At 36.2% G+C, this 22939-nt stretch overlaps 1 protein-coding gene across 4 annotated transcripts in view; it reads left to right on the top strand.

Moving 5' to 3' along the window:
* Nucleotides 1-22342, top strand: part of PCMT1 (protein-L-isoaspartate (D-aspartate) O-methyltransferase) — a 41811-nt gene extending 19469 nt beyond the window's left edge. For 2 of the 4 annotated variants that reach the window (XM_065632557.1, XM_065632558.1), the window contains 6 exons: nt 1128-1159; nt 2922-3026; nt 6345-6465; nt 11228-11313; nt 12946-13115; nt 20065-22341. In XM_065632557.1, coding sequence (XP_065488629.1) covers nt 1128-1159; nt 2922-3026; nt 6345-6465; nt 11228-11313; nt 12946-13115; nt 20065-20077 — 527 coding nt within the window. In that variant the 3' untranslated portion in view covers nt 20078-22341. Of the gene's footprint in view, nt 1-1127; nt 1160-2921; nt 3027-6344; nt 6466-11227; nt 11314-12945; nt 13165-20064 lie in introns of all 4 variants that reach the window. The other 2 variants (XM_065632555.1, XM_065632556.1) reach the window with 2 other exon arrangements.
* The last annotated feature ends 597 nt before the right edge of the window (nt 22343-22939 follow it).

Genomic DNA, 22939 nt, shown 5'->3' with positions numbered 1-22939 from the left:
GCTTTTTGTAAAAATGATTGATATTGTTCTAATTTGCGTAACTGTCACTGCCTTTGTCATGTATTTTAAGAATGGGAACATAATTTTAAAAATTTGGCAGTGTGTTTAGTTCTTTATCAGTTTATTTAATACCTTTTAACTAAGTTTCAATTTGTTATGGAATGCAATTGACATACTTGTCTACATCAAGTAGATGGGTGCCCTTTAGTCAACATTATTATGTGTAATATGTGTTTATTTTTTAAACCACAGCAGTTTGTGGTGGTGTACCTGTTGTTTAAATACTTAAAAATCATTTATATCCAGTTTGTGTCAGAAACAGTCTTTCTCTTTTCAGAAGTGATTCAGTTGAGATCAGTGTCAGGTTCCTTGAACTTATACATGTTGGTTTTTTTTTTTTTTTTTAATATGGAAATAGGCTTTAAATGACAAGATCTTCTGGTAGGACAGTGGTTTAGGGCAGTTGTTTCCCATCCAGATCCCAGTTTTATCTTTCAAAGGCAAGAGAATGAATTAGCTGAATGTACTACCTTTTTTTTTTTTCTTTTTTGGGTGGCCAGAACCATGAATTGTAATGGGATTTTATTATTTGTATACAAAAATTCAAAAATATTTTAAGAAACATGCTCAAAAGCTTATACATCTCCAGAGAAACAAATATAAGTGAGTGCTCCTCCATGTTTTCTCATAGTTGTGTGCTGTTTGCAAAATAGACAAGGTTGATGTTTCCAGGAGTTCTATGGTCCCCACCACATCAAACTCAAACTAACAAATCCAGGTTTTTACATAGGCACTGAGTGATAAAGGTATTAGATTATTCTGGGAGACATTACTCTTCTGAATTCAGAATAGCTGATCAAGCTAAGGCAATATAGTGACAAAATGGAGATTGTAATTGAGATCAAGGATGATAGAAACTTTTTTCCTGTCCAGAGGTGACATGGCTTTCAGATGATGTACCTTAACTCACTTCCTGAAGTAGGAGTATCTATGTAACGATTGTGGGAGGAGGGGGCATAGTGCCCTGAATGAGAGCGACAATTGCATTTTGCAGTCAAGGTAATAACAATTGTAAGGTTGCTGTCTGAACGATGATCAACATGTTCTTCCATTCTCTTGTTTTATAGGTTTCCAAGCAACAATCAGTGCTCCACATATGGTAAGCTTTAAACTTATGTCATTAGTATAGGTGACTTTATAAACATCCAGATGCTTCTGAAAGAAAATATTTATCCTAGCAAATTTAATGAACAGTTGATTGCAGTGATACTGTTGTCAACTGCCTAGTGGGAAGGCACAGAGACAATTGAGCCAGATTTTTCTTGGAGATGCACAGTGACAGAATGAAAGATAGTGGACAAAAAATGCAACATGGGAAATTCCGATTAGTTTCTGGAGTGGGGAAAAAAATCCCATTGAGGGTAGTTAAGCACTGGAACAGGTTTTGCAGATTGTGGAAATTCTGTTCTTTGATATACAAAGAAGCTGACTGAACAGGGCTCTAAGCAGCCCAATTTAAATTGCCCTGGTGTTGAAAGAAGGTTGGACCACAGGATTCCCAGAGATCCTTTCCAACCTAAATTACTCTGTGATTTTTAAAAATATAAGAATTCGGGAGTGGATAACAATGATTTCTGTGATGTGGTATTGCTGTAATGCCTTTAATTATTTGGAGAAGAAAAAAATACTTTGTACTGAAATGCTTTTTTTTTGCCAAGTGGTTTGAGACCAGGGCATTCATGACTGAGCATTAAGAGGGAATTTCAGTACATAGATCTAGCACGGATGTAATTTTTCTATGTTTCCTTATTTGAGATGAAGTATGAATAGAAGCGTATATGTTGTCCTTGCAATGTTTAAAACATGTCAAAACATAGTAGAAGTCTGCTCTTGACTAAAAACTACATAGTTGGGTTAGAATTTACCTAGTTACCAATATTAAAAAAAATCCAGGAATGTTGTATAGAAATGCTAATGATTTTATTCAAGGAAAGACAGAGAAGGTGGTACTGTGGCTAAGGGAGAAAATAAGTATTAATTATGTTTTCAAAATTTTTAACTCAAGGCATTATCTTGGAATTATCCTATGTTTATCACTAGTAGTATATGAAGTGTCAGAGCAAAAAGGAAATGCATGCTCTAAGCAAATTTTAACGATAAATGTTCTAATAGTAAGTTCTAATCATGTCTGTTTTCTGTGTGTGATTGACTAAGTCATAAGAGTGTGGTAATGGCTATCTCTGAAACATTAAAGAATGAATAGTTTTTTTAATGTGCAACCTAAGCTTAGTTTGTGTACCAGGCCACCATGTAGGAAAGCAAAACTTATGAAGTGTGTCTGCATTTCATATATGAGCCTGGCTATCTGCCTTTGTAAAAGTTAACTTATTTTTCCTACTTTTTGATTCAGCGAGTGTGCAGGTTATGCAAGAGATAGTTTTAATAGATATTTTTCATGATGCTCCAGAGCTGCCTTCCTAGCTAGCCTCTGTCCCAGCTTATTCCAATGTATATAGCATAATGATAAACTGAATTCTTTATGGGCCATATACTGCTGGAACAGTAAGAACCACCGGATCTGAAGATAATTAAATTGATTTATGATGTCTATCCTAATAACTATATCTAAATTCAAGTGTGTGCTATTAGAGAAGTTTGAATGGTCAGATGAGTTTATATCAATATATACTAAAAAGAATAATTTACATACACACATATGCACAAAATTTGTTGAAATCAATGAAATAACAATGATTATATCATGTAGTTAACTCCCCTCCTACTTTTTTGTAATAGAAAATGATTCTGAAATTTCTTACATGAATCCTCAGTGAATTGCCCAAAATCACTAAAGAAATGAACATATATTGGGTAAAATAGACACTTAAAATATTTTGAAATTTTCTGTCTTCTTCTCTTAGCATGCATATGCTCTTGAACTTCTGTCTGATCAGTTACATGAAGGAGCCAAAGCACTTGATGTAGGATCTGGAAGTGGAATCCTTACAGCATGCTTTTCGCGAATGGTGAGATCCTTAGTTTAATCACTTGACCATCAGAACTGCTTGAACTGCAGCATAACTCTGAACTAAAGGGCAGAAAAAAAGTATCTTTCATACAGTGGACTGATGTAGATTATACAGAAAATAATTTACTCCACTGGGTGTGATTAGTACCCGTTTCTTACCCTAGCTGATACTACATGGTGGAGTTAAAGGATCTGGTAAATTGTGTGGTGGTGAAGAAACTGCCTAGAGAGGAAGTTTTTTTTTCTGGTTTATATTTTAGTGTTGCTTTATAGCTTGAAGGAAGGAGGTGTTTGTCTTGTCCTGCCCAATTTTTGTGTTACCTTCTGTCATTATGAATGTTCTCATTGTGATCAATTTTCATGTCTTCCTGTTACGAGAGCTTAGTGAGATGTAAAATAATTATTTTTCCACAGGAAAATACAATGTATGTATATAAATTGTCTTTGAATTTTTTTTTTCTTGTTACTATGTTGCATGAGCATCACTATAAGTATCCATGTAATCTTTTCTGAGATAAGAATTTATATTCTTTTTACATCTTCTCCAAGTAACTTAATCTCCGGGTTTTTCAACCTGTGCATAAGGAATTCTCTATGGTTCCACCCTATTTTACAGCAGGAAGGAAAAAAAAAAAAGTTTTATGATGGCTGTAACTACAGTACTTAGTACAGACTAATTTATGTAGTGGAATATAATCAGTACTTCCTTCTCCATTCTAGGACTTTATCATTGCTTTATAACTAGCAGAGACCTTCATTAAACTGCCAACTAGATTTTTTTTCTGTCTTTCCGAGAAGTTAATTTGGAATTGTGATGCATTTGATATATTATCGTATGGGGTTTTTTGGTAGTTTTCTATTTTCAAGTACTGGTCTGTTAAGTCTGTGATCGCTTCTGGTTTCACATGTTAAGAATTTGATAAGAACACTTAGGACTGGCCAATGCACTAGAAACAATATTTAAGTTTAAGTGCTAGCCACAAAATTAAAAAAAACCCAAACAGTAGTTGAAATAAGTTAACCAAACTGCAGTTTAGAGGAAATCTTAAATGTCACTTATTCAACTTTCTACCCGTTATTTTTGATCTAGCTTTGTAGTTAATAATCAAGTGCTAGTAGCATGCATGTGAACTTCGATCCTACAAGCATTAAAACTTTTGTCCAACTTGTGTGTATTTCTCACTAAGAGGTTACAAATGCATAGAGGATTAGCCATTTTCAATATGATGTCATTGTGCCCTTTTTTTCTTTTAAAACTATATAGAAAAAGCTGAAAACATCTGCACAGGAGTCAGAGTTACTACGATAAGGAAATTTCTTTCCAATTTTGCTGAGGTTAATCACACTGTTTATTGTCATATGAATGTCACGTACCTCTTCTGAATCCTCCTTGGTGGTGTGCTGTGGAATGCCTTACAGATGTGTTTTGTGAAAGATTCGAGAAATGTTTTTGTTCCATTTGATAGCATTGCTGCTGTGCAATACGGATCTTGCTTCATCCACTTCAGTGAATAAGGCAATATATACTGCTCTGACTTTCTCTGTAAGGTTCTTTCTGAGTAACAAAAGCTTGAAAGAAGTATGCTATGGGGAATAATGGTAAAATGTTTTGCTATCAACATTCAATTGGGGATGTGCTTACTGGATCATGGGGATGTTGCTTCTCAGTCTACTTGAGATCTAGAATGAATAGCTCACGTTTGTGGCACAAGTACCTGAGTGCACATTGGTGTCATTGACAGCTTTACTCCTATGATGATGATCTCATCTGTGGTACTTCCGGGAAATCTTTGTTTACTTAGACTAGTAAAGCATCTCTAAGATTTTTGTTTGGGTTTTCATGTTAAACTGCTGGGATAAACTTAAACTTGTTTAAGTTTATATGCTATGTAGTTATTTGATTTTAAAGGCCCCTGGCAAATTAAATGAATTGTAGTTTTCATCCTGAAAGTACTGGAATTATAGAAACAGGGCGGTATGTTTTTATTCCAAACAGACCATGGAGATCCCAAAAATCGTGGGATTTCGCTGTTGTCTCAACTGCACACACTTCAGAGTTCCAGGCTAATAGACAAACGTAATTGATGAGGACTCAGAAACAGCTTAACAGACTGACATGCAGTAGGAGGTTCTCTTACCTGATACCAGACTGTTTAATGCTGTGACTGTTCTGCTAGATTTTAATTTCTGTGACTTTAACCAAGCATTCCTCCAAATAGCAACCTGTGGTTGTCATAGTGAAAACTTGCCATGTGTCTTGCTCTGTTTCAAAGGCTAGGCTGGGGGTCTTCCATTTGAAAAAGAAGAGATAACACTGCTCTTTTGGTATTTTTAGCACAGGACTTGTCCAAAAGAAAAAAGCCCCCATGATATCAATAACCAGTTGTTAATTGTCCATGTCTTTGAAACATTAAAATGTAAGATACAGAAACATAACCAAGACATCAAAATGTTTCCAAAGGCAAAGTTGTGTGTCAACATGGGCTGCTAGGACATACTCTACCATTGTGTTGTTTGAGCTGAATCCTGTTAAAAATGGTCAGATTTTTAAGATTTGGATCTTTTTCTCCTCTCTCCAAAGTTGGAATGGTGTTTTTTTTCTGGATTAAAGACGCACTTCCAGATGAAATGCTTGTAATAGAAAAGTTTTTGTTAGTAGGCCTTTTTTTTCCCCCTCAGAATACACAGATCTTTTGTGACCTTTTGTGAGTTATGAGCTCTCAAAATTCCACTCTTCCTCTGGAAGCAAGCTGTAAATCTGAAAGTAGATTCATGAATGCAAGGGTAGGTGGAAGGTTCGTTGTCCCTGACTGTTAATTGGTGCATTTGCTTCTGAAAGAATAGGACTCTTGAGTTATCTTAGAATAAAATGCATGACTTACTATTTTCCTTTAAGGCTTTTCTAGAGAAGGCCTTTATCTTTAAGTAAGTTTATTCAGCATCAAAGGAGAATAGTTTGTCTTTGTTCTTGAAGTTTCTGCTTTCTACTGCAGGTAATGCAAACACTTATTATCAAATTTAACTTCTAAAAATTCAGAGAAGAAATCTCCACTAGTAGTATAACTGAACTGAATCACATCTCAAAAAGCTGACTATAACAAGCATTTATAAGACTGTACTGACAAGCTTTAATTACCAGTTGCTTCCAGCAGTTAGGATGTTTGTTTCCAATCAGAAGTCTTAATAATATTGGGAAAATATAATTCCACCTTACTGTTTCTGTTTTTATTTTAGAGAAATGGTCTCAGGAGATAGAAATACTCATTCTGTAAATCAAAACTAGCAGAAATTATTCAACTGTATATTTTTATTCCAGGTTGGTCCCAAAGGACAAGTTGTAGGAATTGATCATATCAAAGAACTAGTAGATGACTCAATAAATAATGTCAAAAAAGATGATCCCACATTGCTGTCTTCAGGAAGAGTGAAACTGATTGGTGAGCATCAGACTGATATACTTACTAATTAAACTAATATTCTTTCTAGCAGCTGGTTGAAAATGACTGGAATTGGATGTGAAATTTTAATTTAGGAAGTTAAACCAAAGAAGAGGAGCCAAATGAAAACTTAAAAATCAAAGTTGCCTTTAGGCCTTTGAAAAATATCTTCTTCATGCAGTTTTGAGAATATGACTTCTGGTAATCTTAAAGAATATGTAATCATTCTATTAGAGAAGCTTAACAGGGAAGTGTTTTCCAGTAAAAATACCTTACATGCTGAAGGTCTGTCATATTAAATTTGCCATTTAAAATTGGGTTTGAATGCACAACTTTTCTTGAATAAATGTATTATTATCTAAATTTGAGCATTTTAACAAAGCCTTTGTAATTTTGATATAGTAATTGAGAAAGCTGCATGCAAAGACTTGAGTGGAAAAAGTACTAGGTTGGCAGTATGCATCACTGAAGTTTATTTCACTTGCTTTTAAAATTAGCAGTATTTGTATGCTAGGGAAGTAAATAATTGACATCAAACTATCAGAGTTACTGAGAGGAAATAATGCTATACAAGCACAGTGAATTGTTAGTAAATTGTTTTAAATAATACTTTTTGAATAAAAATTAAAAATTTTGGGTTTGTGGTGGTGTGTCGGGTCGTGGTGTTTTTTTTTTTTTTTTTTAGAAGATGCAAAGCTGGCAAGAGGAAAGCATTCATTTCGTTATCATTCTAATTGTTAGGTTTAAAAAGAAGTTGAAGGTCTGGATTATTTTGAGGCTTCTTACAAGAACACTTAGAAAATTGATTGTGATGTTTGGCTGTTAAGTACTATTTTGATACTTGGTCTTTTTTTTTGTAAATGAGGGAGTTCTCTACATCTTTTTAAAATAAACAAATCAACACATGTACTTGTACATGTGTACAAAATGCAGTGTCCCTCACTGAGAACACTTATGCCTTAAATGTTCTTGGAAAAGAAGTTATACTGAGACTGTTAGGGCTGCAGAGGGGGAATAATGGAAATTATCCCCTTATTGCTGTACAGGAGCAATTTGTACTTAAGCTTCTGGTTATACCTGAAACAAACTCTGATGCTCTTGGTAGTCTAGAATTCCAAGTGAACATCATCATCTGTATTGTGTTTGACTGTCTAGAAGGATGACTAAGAGACTTCTGAATAGTTTTGTTGTGAGGTACATTTAAAAAAAAAATACAGATGGACAAGTAGCACTTCTGTGAAATAGGTGGAGAAGAATGTTTCAACTGTGCTGGATTCCTGGGAGCTCTTTGATGTGGAGCTAGAATCTGGACAGAGCTGTTTCTTAAAACAACAACAAAACCAAAAACCACCCAAACACCCCGCCTCCCCAACACACAAACAAAAACCTGCTGAAAACCCAGAGTTGATTTGTGATAAGAACTATATGAATTAGGATTAGGGAAGTCAATTTCTGGCTTCTAACAAATATGCTTCAAACATTCTCTGTTGCTTTGTCACGTCTAAGATATGCCATAACTGCATTCCAGAAGCATCAACATTATTTTGGGATGTCTTAGTAATAGAACTGCACTGAGAACTTGGGAACAGGTATACCGGTATAGTTAGGATGTGTCTGTATTAGTTTATGGGTTGGATTTTGGTTTGGTTTGGTTTTGATTTTTTTTTTTTGGTGTGGTTTGTTTTTTGTTTCTTCTTAAGATCAGGAGGATGCCTTTGAGGTCAATCTCTCAACTGCTTCCACTTACCACACTTTGACTCGCATGAAAGTACTCCTGGAGAGCATAAACTTTGATTCCTTGTGGATGGAACTAGATGGGAATATGCACTCTGAGAAGCAATCAAATATGTTTGATATGCTAATGGATATTAAGTCAATAAGATTAGAACTAGATTAGAATGATCATTCTGAAATGCATTATGTTGCATGGCCATTGGGTTCTCAGCAAAAACTGTTCTGCTATACAGATCTACTTCTATTGTGCTGCACTATTTGCTGATGCAGACATAGCCAGAGGGGATGAGGGTATTCTAACCACAGTGAAGTAGTTTTCTTCTGTTTCTGTGCTCATGCTACGAGGTCTGCATAGAGACACTGAAGGCTTGAATGTTGTGATCAGCAGATCAGTTCTAGGTTCAAAAGCAAGCTACAAAAACCTTTTATGTCAGAAAGTCCTGACACTACTTCCCTCCCCCATCACCACCTGCCACTGTGATCGCTTCTTCAACAGAATGCATGTAACTGGAGATCCGAGTAGGATGGGTGACGTTATTCAGGATGTAAGCACAAGCTCAAAATTGAGGCTGCTGTTTCCTTTGGACATTGAATAATGTAATAATTTGTATCACATTAAATATATGAATGCTGACTTAATTTTTAAAAATATTCTGGATGTGTAAAAGTGTGTTCCCATTGTGGGTGGGCGTACACCCGACTGCTGTAGCCAGGAGAATTTTTGTGGATGTTAAAAGGAAAGAGCCATGCTGCACTTGATGCATATAGAAGAGCATGGTTTTATTGTTGTGTGGGGTTTTTTGTTGTTGTTTGTTTGTTTGGGTGGGGGGCGGAGGGGCGGGCTGGTACTGATTCTGAAGATGGTAGCTTTGGTTTGGGCTGTTGATGTAAGGGCAAAGGGTTTAGATGTTTTGAGTCCTTTTTACCGCTATCAGTGAAGTGATAAGATGTGCAGAAGTTACATCCAGACTTCTGGATAGCGCACAAGGTGCATTTAAGTCTCAGAATACACATATTCTTCAGTAGATGACTTAGTTGTTTCTTTCACAGCTGTTTCTTGATCTTGACAATCTCTCCTTTTGCCAGCAGTACTGGAGATCACTGCTCCTGATGCTCCGTCTTGGGGATTGAGTGTCTGTCTCCCTGTGTAACTTAGGTCATTCAAAGCAGTGTCTGTATGTTTGAGCAAAAGAAGTCTTTTTCCTTTGTTTTCTCTGATGGACAGTGGCTTGATACAGGAACATGTTACTACTTTATCTTTAGAGGAGGTATACAGTTGTACTAAGATATAAGCAAATATAAATTATATACTTGACTGCACTGAAGTGGTTGTTCCAGTAGAACCCACTTTGGCAGAATCAGAGAGATTAAGCCCTGGAAATACTGGAACTTTCATCTTCATTACTGGTGGCAGTAATAAAAGCTGACTTAGTGGAACTGGTGATCAATAAGCATGGATTCTCTTTGAAGCATTAGTAGGTCTTGGTTGGCAGCTTCTGCCTGTGGCCCTTAGTTGGAGCTTGTACTGGTTAGAATTGGTGATAAAGAGGAATTAAGTTTCTGAACTTCAAGGGGCTTCACAGCTTCTGGGGAAATGTGCTCTCTTAGAATCGATAAGCTTTGGGTGTAGAAGGTCCTTGCAGGGTCTCGTTTCAGGACCTAATGTGAAAGATTACAAACTCTTCCTGTACATTCTTTGATACTTAAGGGTGTTGTTACTGTCCAGGTGGCCTTTCCTATCACTGAGGTCAAAATGAAACCTGCTATGGCCATTGTGTATTTTTCCTGCCTTGTGAGTTGTTGGAAGGCAAAAAGTTGATGAATTTTCAGCCTCTGTCAGGGTCTTAGAACTTTTTGTGAATCATTCAGCCTTTTAATTAACCTGCAATAATAGTGATTGCACAGAAGTCGAAGCTTAATCTGAAGACATGAAACCCCAAACAGCTACTTGTGCTGAGCAGAGAACTATGTTCATTAGCCTCCTTGCTTTTTTTTCTTGACTGATTACTTGGACTTCTGCAATCACTGATTATAAATTTATGGATGGTTTAAGACTCACCACTTCTGTTCCTAAATAACTCCAGAGAGAGCTAGCCTGACTTCTTCTAAATTTTCCATTGGTTTCCTGTAAGTACAGTGGATGCTACATTCACATCATCTTTTTTTCAAAACTTAATTCAGGGTGTAGTCTAGTTTGCTACATTTCAGTGGCTTTAAAAAACCCCAATCTGTTCCCATTTCATCCTGAATAACTGGGATGGTATGAGACATCTGTGATAGGGTGCTTCTTCATGAGTTCTCCACCAGAGCTGAAGCTGCATCAGTAGCCCTCTGAATAACTTAATTACTCCTAACATCTTCCAAGCAGCCACCTGGAGCTTTAGCCACAGGTCTGACCTGGCTGTCCATGTTAGTCCAGCAATTGTCTGCAGGAAAGGTAGTGAGACCAGTCTGCTGGCCAAGGTGGGATGTGTGGGGATTAGTGTGGTACTGCATTAATGTATGGATGTAGGTGCGGACTTCCTTCCACCTTGTAGTACAGTTACAGGTGTATAGTCCATGTGAATACTTGTGTTGTCTTTTTCTCACCTTTGGAGTCTTCTGATATGTGTTTGTGAGATTAATGCTTTAGACTTATGATTTGCATTATATTTAGGAATGGTGTGCATGAAGGCAAAGCAGATGTTCTAAGGGTAGAGGAGAGGAAAAGTCACTTGCATTGGAATGGTAGGACACACACTTAAGAATCTTTTCTGAGTGAACTACATGTCTTGAACTATAATTATAAATCCATCCTTTCAGGTGCTTCAAAATATTTCATATTTTTTATGTGTGTGTATACTTATGGGGGTGTTTTGCATCTATTTTACAACTGTGTTAATACTTTAAAACTGATTCATATTATTACTGCTCAGCAGAATTTTAGTTGAAATCTGAGCACAGCCTTGATTTACATATAGATATGGCAGATCATCTGTTTTTTCCACTCCTTTTGAAAATGTTAAAAAAAAAAAGTGTTTTCTTGCAGTGGGAGATGGAAGACTGGGATATGCAGAAGAAGCTCCCTATGATGCGATTCATGTAGGAGCTGCAGCACCTGTTGTGCCCCAAGCAGTAAGCCTCTATGTTTTATGTGTGTGATTCAGTAATCTCTTAGCTGTAAAGAACATTTTACATACATATCTATGTAAAATATTTGGTAGACTTGCACTGCTGGGAGTATCGATGGGCAGAGTGGTATAACTTTATGGTGTGGGGTTTTTTTATTTCTGTTACAACTTGCCTTCTTGTTGGTTTGCAGAAGTTCTGTGTTGTTATAACTCTAAATAAACTTATTTTAAAATGAGTTGTGCACAACCCTCTATTACAACAATGATTACGAACATTTTATTTAATAAATCAATTTTGTTTTATCAAATGTTGAATTACAAAATTGAAGTATTTGTTTCCCAGGTTCCAAGGTATTGAGCCTGTTGAAGATGTGAAATGCTCAGCTGGAAGTACAGACAATGCCATGTGTTTTTAGTTTTCAGAGTGGATATAGGGCAGTTCTTACTGGAAAAGCTGAAGAGTAACTAGGGACTTTAGAGTGTGCATACATGAAGTTTATTCTTGCAGATAAGGTGGTTTTTTTTTTCCCTCGTCCTTTCATGAGGTGAATGGAAATATATACCACGATTTTTTTATGCTAGATTACCAGTTACTTTTTTTTTTTTTTTCCAACTTGAGTTTTAATGAGAGATAGTGAAGGACTGGAGGTTTGAGGTGTTATAGATGGGTTAGACTTTTCCAGACGTCAGCCAGTGGGTTGTTTGGTGTATTTTTAATGTGTAGTTTTTGTTTGTTTTTGTTTGTGTTTTTGTTTTGTTTTGTTTTTCCTGTTTTGTTGTTTGTTTAATTGTTATTTATTTGGGGGGGTGCTGTTACCAGCTAAGTGTTGGCAGTTAAAAGTTAAAAAGGGAATTTAAAGCTTATTAGTGAATTAAACAGTTCTTAATTGTAACTTCTGTTAGTAATAGGGATTAAAATTTTTTCACGGCATCTGGGAAGTACTGCATTTTCCTTGAGACTACTGTGATTAGCCTCCTTCTTTAATTATGAAAGAAAAAAAAATCCAAGCACGCCTATCACATACTGTGTTACTTGGCACTTATCTTTCTCATATTCATATATTTTAGACTAGTTTCATAAAATGATTTCCATTCACAGAATGAAAGAGGGGCTGTTGGGCAGTGAGTGTATTGTAGACAACTTAAAATTATTCCAGGAAGATATATTTTTCAAAGTCACAAAGTTCAAATCTTATTCTGTGGGTTTAAGGGAAGATCAATTACCCCAAAAATGTTCGACAATGGGCCTGCACTGATGCACAGTAAGCATCGAACAGTTAAACTAGCAGTTTAAAAATATTGAATCTGCTGTAAAAATAACTCGTGGTTTACATATTTTCCCCTCTTATGTAGAAACTAAAACTGCTATCAACCCAGTTAATCCAATTACAGTTTTACCTTCTTTTGGAATTATATAAGATTATTGTGAATGTTTCTGTAATACCAGTTGTTGTACCGTGTTGTTGTGATACTCTCATTTTCAGTGCATTTTTTATTTTGCCTAATTGAAGTAATTATCTACTGCATAACAGTAGATAGATAAATTGTGGCAAAGCTGTTAATCTAATGTAATAAACTTTGGATCCAGCTTCTCTGAAGTGGCTGGTTATATTTTAATTTCTGTGTTGTGTTCTAGCTTATAGATCAGTTAAAACCTGGCGGAAGATTGATATTACCAGTTGGTCCTGCAGGGGGAAACCAGATGCTCGAACAGTATGACAAACTAGAAGATGGCAGTGTCAAAATGAAGCCTCTGATGGGAGTGATATATGTGCCTTTAACAGATAAAGAGAAGCAGTGGTCCAGGTGGAAGTGATTTTCTGTTCCACTTACTTCTTCCACACACACACGCAAGGTGAAAGGGTGTGAATTTTAAGCAGATAGACTGCAAGGCCTGCCTTTGCTGCTGTCATTGCTTTCTGCTCCTCCATACCATGAAAAGCGACTCAGTCTGCATTACTACATCACCAAAAGGAGGTTATTCTAAGTTTGAGTTAATTGAAAAGCAGAAGAGGAGTATTGCATGGGTTGCACTTTGCCTCTTTCTGACATGTTTTCTTTAGTCTTTGGTGTGTTAAAGTTTCTTATTTGTTGTTTTAAATGCAGTGTTTTCTAAATTTAAATTTCACTTTAATGAACTGTTTATAACTAGCTTGCCCAGTAATTAGGGTACAGTGTAAAGTACTACTTATGAATAAATATTGTGTTGTCCTGTAAGTTAGTGGTAGTTGGGTGTTCATTTTTTATTTTTCTGAAATGTCACAAGTGAAGTAAAATCTTTGTAAAATGCTTTGTGGGAAATATAGATAATCTAGTGAGCACTTTTCTCTCAGCCTCCAAGTAGCAGAAAGTGGAGAAGGTAATCCCATCTTCCCTGAAGTATAAATGTAGTTGAGCAGCGTTCAGAAAAAATTCTCAGACATGTTATTAAAAGTCTGTCTCTGATGGGATTATATTTGTGTTCACCAACTCAGCAAACTCTGGAGGCCTTTCTAGAGGTAGTAAACCTTCCATTTTGCTGAATTGAATGGCCAGTAACATACACGTAACACAGCTGTCAGCTTAAACCATATTAGGCATTAGTATGCAAGTGAACAAAGCAGCAGTTCTGTTTTGCTTCCTGGCAGAAAACATTTGTGAATGTATTATCTATGTTAATTAAGTGCATAGATTTGTATTGACTTGTGAAAATGACTTTGAGCTTTATAACTCCTAACTTTAGATTTTATATTTGTCACTATTCCCTCACTATGGTACTTGGGGGTTTCCTGCATCTTGTAAGGCTTTGGAAGTCTTGCTTTGTGGTTGTTTTCCTCCTCTGGCAAATGTGGTGGACCTTATTCAAGTCTGGAGTCCATGCTCTGCTTACTCAAAAAAGAGAAGTATTCTTCCTAAGCCTTCCTTTTTTCAGCGAGGTTTTATAGATTTTTCTGCATTTCCACCTGATCTGATTATAGTAGCAATTACGTTGCTGCTACCAAAAAAACTTCTGTTCTTAAAAATAGTGTTTATTGAAGGGTTTCTGGAATGGCAGTGGTTATCCTTTGCTGCTAGTGGGGGCGGTATAGTGTATTAAGGACTAGAATTCTAAGGCCGTTGCATCTCTTCTCTGCAGTTTTGTACTACGTTTTCTCTGCTAGATCAGGAAAAAGTAATAGATTGTCTTTAGGCCTTCTTCAGTCATGAGTATTGTGGGGTTCTTTTCCCAGATTTTCTTACCAGTTTCTGTTATTTTCTGAAATACTTCTTGGTTTTAATTAATTAAGTGTTAAGAATATACATTGATTTTATCAGAAAAGGCAAGTGCTTAGCCTGAATGGTTCCCTTGATCACTACAGTGGCATAGTTTCTTGCTACATACATTTATATTTGGTTCCGACATGGAAATCTCTGTTAAAGGAAATCTCAGAAGTCCACTTCTTGTAATGTTTGTTTTTTCTTTAATCATCTGTTTTGTGATCTGAAGAAAATTCCCATTCCCTTCTCAAGGATAACTGCCAGTGCACTGCTGACTTTACAGGAGGTCACAACTGATGGGTTTTTTTGGTTTTATCTTATTGGTGAGTCCGAAGTGCATGGTCAGCCAGCTGCTGCTAAGAAAACATTTGTTTTCTATCCTTGCAGCAAAGATGAAAGAGGTATTTTTATTTTTTTCTACTTAGATTTCAGTTTCTCTTTCCTAAATTGTTGAAGACCTGGGAGCAGAGATCAGAGATTCCTCTGAGAGAGCATCCTTAAGTCTTTCTGTAATAAAGAGCTGTAGTATATGAGAGACTCTAGTTGTAAATCTAGAATTCATTGAACAATCATCGGTTTTAGAGCAGCTGAAGAATCCTCTGTGTTTAGCTTGTCATTCTCTTATTTTACATTACGTCATACAGTTTCATTCCTAATGCAGGTAACAATTTTGTCACATTAAGAACTGGTGTCCCTTCACAAAATACAATCGGTAGACCAGCAGCATTTTCCTAGGCTAGTAGACCTGCCAGTTGGCAAGAAAGAAGCCACTTCAGTTTTTGCTTAGCCATTCACATGTTCGAGAAGTTAGTACAGGTCCTTACTAGGGCTGCAAGGTGGTCTTTACAAAGCCACACAACAGTAATTTGATCTCCAAGTGGTGTTTGAGGTCAAACCTACCTGCAGATGTTTTGCATCATTCTTCACTATGTAAATCTGGAACTTCTGGCAAAAGAAAATCTGGACTAGCTGGAGGGAAAAGACTCCTTAGATTTCAATAAACTGATGTTATGGTGCTAAATAAAGAATCTTATTTTGTGAATGTTACTGGATTTCTTTAAATTTAGTCCATAATTTTCTAGTTTGGGTTCAGTTGCAGTAGAATTTTTAAGCTCCAAGTATTAGAGGGAATCTTCTCAAATGTGGCTCCATGGTACATTTAGAAGTAGAATATACACAGGAATCCAATCACTGGTACAAAATGAAATGCATTAGTGTACCAGAGATCCAGCAGTAGGTGCCCACTTACATGATTATGCTGGTAAGGATAACTTTCCAATTATTAATCTTTTCTTACTGATAAGTAGGAGGAGAGAAGACTTCTTGTGCCACTCATTTGAGGACACAGCTTATCTGCTACCTTATTGGCAGTTCTTGTGCAAATTAGGATCTCTCTGGTTTTACTTCTCTCTGAGAGCTCACTCACTGCTTATATGGAGGGACAATTTAAAGAGAATAACAGTGTAAGGAACGCTTAGCAGTGAGACTCTGTTGCAATCCTGGATTTTATTTCCAAACAGCCAGCTGTTTAAAAAAGGTAACGAGCTGGTTTTTAAACTTAAAATATTGCATTAGTGGAAATTATTTATAAATGTACTGCTAAATTCATGTTTGCTGATAAAATACGAAATTTTAATGACAGTATAACCTTTCTGAGCAAAAACTGCAGTGAGTAGACTGGGGCTGTTACCGTATCCCACTTATTCTGTAAATACAACATGATTAATAACCCTTTTGGAAAACATATTTGTTAGGAAATATTTTAATATGTTTCTCCTTAGAAACTCTTATTCAGTGTTTCAAATGCCCCTGACGAGCTAGTTGTTTAATTTCAGTTGAAATTAGCAGGAATTGTTTTCCCAGAATTTCTTAAGCTATGTAGACTAATGGTTATGGTTAAAGTTTTTGTTTTTACTTTGGCAAAAAAAGAATCTCTGCACAAAACATTTTAGGTTAAATTTAAAATTTATGTATTATGCAAAAATGCATGTGATGTAACCAATATAATAGGTTGCAGAGAAAATTTCGTTTTCTTTGTCATTTCAGCCTACTCTCTGAGTTTGATGATTGATCATAGCAAATACTAAATACTCTGTAACAACACCTTTTCAGATTAAAATGCTACAAGTCCAAATATTGTGTCTAGGTACCTTTAAAATTACAAAGGGAGAAATAATTGGTTGCTGAAACACTGAGCAGATACTGAAATTCAGAGTGTGGCCCAATATGAATTAGAAATACAGTATCAGTAATGACAGCATATTTTTCATAGATGAATGATGTATCAAAAAGGGAAAGTCAAATGCTGCCTGAGGACAGGAGAATTGAAGTAGATCAAAAAGAGTGAGTTACAGATTTCAGATAAACTTATAAATGCTCATTCAATTACTTAATTTGAATACCTTCCATCAAAGAGGTGGAGACATACCGCAAAACTTGATGACTTACCAGTATCCCAAGCTTATATGTTATTGTTGATGAGATTTGTGATTTCAAATTCTTTTTTAAATTTATTTTTTTCCACAGTGAACTCTTGACATTTACCTGAAATGCTACCTATTAGATTTTTCTGAGACCGTTTCTTAGTTTGTTGTTGGATACTCCTAATGGGAAGTGTGGAATATTCCTGTATATGCTTCCCCTACTAGTAAGCCAAAGTATTTCAAACTTTCTTAAATTTATTTTTAGAATAGTAATTTTGAGCTAATGACTTCTGAGATTTGCTTTAACTTGAGTTTATAAAGTTGCTTATGCCTCAACTGATGATACTAGATGAGGGATTCTCATGCTAGAATTCCAAGGGCCTGAGAAGGACTATTGTGATGACTTAAAACCTAAAAATATATATATATATGCGCATATATATATATATATTGCTTACTAAGCAGGAGCTGGTGAGCAGATTGGAAGGAGTGCATATATGAAAGTGGAAGGAAATTATGTGAGTTGTTTAAGAATCACAGCAAATAATAGTGGCCAGAAAAAAGGGAGAAAAAACCCAGATTAATTAGTAGATCTTTCTTATGGCTCTAGAGGACAGCAAGATATTTTTAACAAGGGAATAGCAGTCATCTTTTGAGTCTACTTCTAAGCTTTGTAGCAGGATAGATGTTTTACTGGCCAGAGGACAGGCAAGCAGCCTGGTTTTTACCAGTAGTTGACAGCTGGTAGAGTTCACAGCTTGGCAGCTTCTGATCCATACAACTGAAGTTCAGATCAGCTGATGCTGTTTTGCAATGTGTATTTAAGTCTGCAAGCTGTTCACATTAGGTGGAAAGCTGAGAAGTGTTACCTGTCTGATGATCTAAGACTTTTCTGTAACTTTCTAATATGTATAATCCAATACAGGCTCAGCTTCTCATAGCAATAGAAAATAAATGCTGCATAATTTTAACACATACATCATGGACTGTTTTGGGCTGACATGCCGTTCTTAGATTAATGAGAAGAGCAAGTGAAAAAAATCTACTGAGGGAAGCTGATCCACTTAATACAGTAAATGTTCTAACAAACAATATGAAAATATTTTGAAAGGGACATCTAGAATGTATGTAACTTACAGAGACATTACTATGTGGTCAGGAATAGCTTAAAGCAGTGCAAAATACCAACAATTAAAACACTGGCATGTTAATATAACTTATTTGAATTGTAAATACAAATACCATTTTGTAAAAGGAAAAAAATCCCACACTTCAAATACCTTAAGTGTGTAAGTGTGTTAGCAACATTGTGCAAAAATCTTGCCAACATCTGTGGCTCAGTAAAATTATCATGTTTAATAGTTTCAGAGTAAATATGGAATTTTTCTTAGGCGTACATTTTCTTGAGGATTTAAAGAAGTAAGAATTTTTTATCACAGTAAAAGGCTTTTACAAAGAGGGTCTGGTAGGAATCAGGATGAAAATCACATCAGCAATGAGGCATATGACTACTGCTATTCATGGTTTAGTCTCATTACTTAGATGCTTCTTGAAGTTGTAAATATTAACTGATGATGTAGCTCCTAGAAGCATTAAGGATGAATGAAGTACTTGTCCTAAAGTGACCGGCAATGCATTTTAAACTGAGTATCAAATGCTGATTTATTTTTATCTGTCTAAAGTAAGCAAATACCCATTCTATGAAATAGGCAAATATGGAGAACTTCCAAAGCTTTGGCTATAAACAGATTTTTCTTTACCCCTGCCAAGATATATTCTACCCCCTTCTGCTTTTTTTTGCTTTCTGTAATTACTGCAATACTCTGAAGCTGGATGGTTAGTACCTCACTAATAGAAGGCAGTGCAAAGTGCAAAGAATGCAAATATTTGTTACTAAGAAATCACAAAGTTTGCATCCCAGCTCCATTAGATAGAAAACTAGTAATTTAAGCACTAGTTGCGACAGCCTTTTCTGTTGCTTTTAAAATGTTTTGCATGCTGTCATTCCATGCTATATGATTCCTGAAGGATAATGCCTTTGTAACTTTTAAGCTTTCGCTTGTGTGCATGTAGCACTGTTTTTGTGGGTTAGTTTGCATGATAGCTGGAAATACTATTGTGTCTGGAGCCAGCAATCACATTAGTGAAGTTTTACTAGATTCAAACAATGTTTGCTTTGGCTCATGAGGATGATGCATCTACTAAATAGAAGATGTATGAAGTCGTTTGTTGCCTTGTGGGAAAAAAAAAAAAAGGCAAACACTTTTGTGTGCATTTTCCAACAGCACAGTGAATAGTGTGTTAACAAGCACAGTGCATAGTTTTTGGATTTGATGGATATTTTGCATTGAAGTTAATGCTTTAGAAATATTTAAACAAATCACTAATATATGATAATTTCGCTGTTGGAATATGGGTTTTATGGGTTTTGTGTTTCAATGTGTTTTCAATGTCCTGCAGGAACAAAAGCCTGCATTTTCTAGATTCCTTGTAGATTTAGAGAGACTTCTTGATGCATCCTTTCTCCTTTCAACACACACACACCCCCACCCCCTTTCCATAACCTAGACCTGATTTAGCATAGTTCCTTCAGGAGCTAATTGAGCTCCTCTGCGAAACAAATAAAATAGGTAGTACAAACTACATGATGTTGAGGGGAGATTGTGTTCCTAGCTTTCTTGAGAGACTGCAGCTGAAGTTAAACTTGCCTTTTGGCAGCTACAGAGAATGTTTTTTGCCAATGCTCTGTCTAGCAAGTTGGCTCAGTTTCTTGCCAGCATGTAGCCAACAGTCTAGATGACAGGTAGCTGTGTAACTAGCTGTGTGGCGTGGGGGCCATTTGTTAAAACAAATGATCCATTAAATGTAAAATAGAGGGACTCATATTTCACAATATATCACATAATAGTATGAGAAGATATGGGATTGCTGTTGCCTTTTTTCTTTTTTCTTTTTTTCCTAAATGCTTGAGGAGATTTCTCAAGTTTTGCTGATGTGCTTGAGCACTTAAATGTAACCTGATTCAATATAAAAACTTTTCAAATGTGATTTCTGAGAGGAGGAGAAACATAACTACATGTGTTTTCTTTCTACAGGGATGAATTGTAAAAGCTACACCATCTTGACCCAAACATAGTGTTACAGTGGACTGCTCATCTCCAGTTCTAAAAGCTTTTTGAAAACCAACAGCATTGCAGCTTGTTTTGGACTTCGTTGTACTGTTGTTATCAGCATGGAAAAGCGTGGTGTTTGTTTTATTTTTTTAGATGCTCAAGGCAAATCTGATGAAATGGTGGAAAGTTTTATGTGGGCACTGTTTTATTTAACATGCCTTTATTTTACTTTCGTTTGTTCAAAGTGAATTTCTGCAGAATGGCAGATAAAGACCTATAGCTTGTGAACTCTAATTTTGATGGGAGTACTTGAACACTCACTTCTCTCAGCTCCTGTGTCCCTTGGTAAAACTGCTTCTGTGCACCTTATGACACTATGTAGGTAATACCAGGTTTTCTGTGTTCTGATGTCTGCTAGATGCTACTAAAAGGACATAAACTTCCTTTTTAAGCTTTTGACATGGTGTCATAGACCAGCATGTAGTAGATACAATCAGCTGCTTTATTACCTTAAAACCAGGCATTTGTATATATTAAACTTCGAGAGACCAGAGGTGGGTGGCCACTCTTATCAAACATTGCTGTTCAAATTGGATGTAACAGACATAGGTTTCCCTTTCCTTCTAAAATTAATTCATGGAGTCTTGAAATTCTCTTTTGGTTTATAGCTCTCTACTGTTGCGATGCACATGGATTTAACTCCTTAAATATGCTGTAAGCTGTGTCCCAGTCACTGAACAGTTTATGCAATACTGCTTTGCCAAATAAAGTTAAAAGCAAAAGTCGGGGGGTATGCTTGTGTGGAGGATTAGGATCAATATGTAGTGGAATACAAAGATATGGGTTGCCAGATTCTTAAAAAAAATCCAGCTTGGTTCTAAAAGAAAGTTGGTTTTGGCAAACCCATTTGCTGTATTAACGTTCTCATTTTTCTAATTGTGAGCACCCAGGAAAAATTCTGGCTTGTTTAGAAAGTGAATTCGTAATTGCTATACAAAGAAAACATGATACATGCAGAAGGAATAACAAATCCTGGACTCCCAAGTATAGATAGAGATGCAATTGTTCAATGTGCATAATGAAGAGTAGTTGGAAGGCTATAAATATGTTTTCTGCCCCAGGTTTTCTGGTTTGGTACTGTAAAATGTCAACAGCAAATTGCAAAGCAGTAAGGTGAGCTGCTCTGGAAAGGGGGGAAGTGTGTCTTGAGTCATCTTGCTCAGATTTCAGCAACCAGGAGTGAAAGTAAACAGGATGTTACCATTGTTTTATTTTTTCATGGTAAAAAGGATTATGGAATAAAATAACTTGCATACAAACAACCCATAGTGATCACTGCAAAAATATCTTTGACTCTTTATAGTGGAACAGCAATAATTTTGTGATAGGGTTAATCCCTGAAAGCATAAAGGTTAAAATTCAAAGGCCTCTGAATATGAAAGAGGAACATTTTAAATAACTTTAGTTTTGAAGGTCAGCCCCATCCTATTCATATGTAAAAGATATGTATCAATTTATTTAGATGTTTGCAAGTTAATGTACCACCTCCTAATCTGACTGCAGCCTGGGAGCACGTACACAAAGATAAATCTTACAAAGGAATTAATATAGTGTGTATTCTAGAAAATACAATTCAGAAAAACCCACTTGCGTCTGACAAATTTGTACTAACCCACAACCAACTGTGAATCTAGTTCTTGGTGTTGAAGTGAAATATCTTAAATGATGCATGCTGATGTTCAACCTTTTGGTCACTGTATCATTCAATTTGAGTTCAGCTTTATTTACATCTTCTTACTAATTTAATCAGTGAAATTAAAGATATGAGCTCAACTGTATCCGAATTCTTATCTCTGGACACAGTGTAATAAGCTATCCTAACTTGGAAGAGGTGATAAAGCTGAGACCCAGCAACAACTTTTTTGGAGAGAACCACTTCAGGAGGTGTAAGACTTCAGGGACCAAGGCTGTTGGGATTAGTGCACCCCTTCCACTGAAGGGGTTGGTGATAGTCAAGGTACTTGGACAGAATGGAGTATCCAGGAGTAGCATTTAGGAACTGGAAAATGAAAACCTCTCCATGATAGCGCAATGGTTCTGAAGTAAAAACTTCTTGGAGAAGAGGACAAGTTGAAATGCAGATTCAAAGAGCTTGAAAGTGCTGTGTGAACTGTCTGAATTGCTACTTTGCCAAATAAAACAAATTGAGAGGAAGCTGTATCAAAGTGTCTGGGGGTTTTTTTTTGTGGTGTTGTGGTTTGTTGTGCTGGGTGTTCTGGTTTTTTTGTGGGTTTTTTTGTTTATTTTTTTTTTTTTAGGACTTCACATGTCCAAAAATAAAGCAAGCATCTACAAAAACACTGGTTTACTAGATGACCAGAAGTATGTGTCTGTGTTCTGTTAATTACTATATTGCAGCAGTTTCCAAGCCTGGTAATACCATATGGAATGCAAGTGGAGTTTTACTTGGCTGTTTGGAATCTCCTTGAGTTCACACTGATGTGTTTTGGGGAGCAGGCTGCGTGTGCAGTGTGTGAGTTCTGCCTGTGGCTGAACCCAGCCAGTAGGAGTGTATGATCTGCCACTTGCAAGGATTAAAGTCTATGTTTTTGTAAGAGGTGCAGTGATGTTTCACTGGATTGTTCCGATCACTTTTAAGCCGGAACTTGGGAGAACAGACTGACCGAACCAGTGAGTTGCTTGTCAGGTTGTTTCAAGGATCAGGCAGTAGGAGACCTCCAGAGCTTGAGCAGAGGAACCAAGAGCCTGTATCTGTATCTTGAAAATCAATGAACAGTTGTGGGTGTTCCACAGAGAAGAGCGGTTTGGTGTGCCATGTGGATGCTTTCTGTTTGCA

Source organism: Caloenas nicobarica, chromosome 3 (genome assembly GCF_036013445.1).
Source record: "Caloenas nicobarica isolate bCalNic1 chromosome 3, bCalNic1.hap1, whole genome shotgun sequence".
Taxonomy (NCBI): domain Eukaryota; kingdom Metazoa; phylum Chordata; class Aves; order Columbiformes; family Columbidae; genus Caloenas; species Caloenas nicobarica.
Note: the sequence above shows the minus strand (reverse complement) of the source record. Positions and strands in the feature narration are given on the sequence as shown.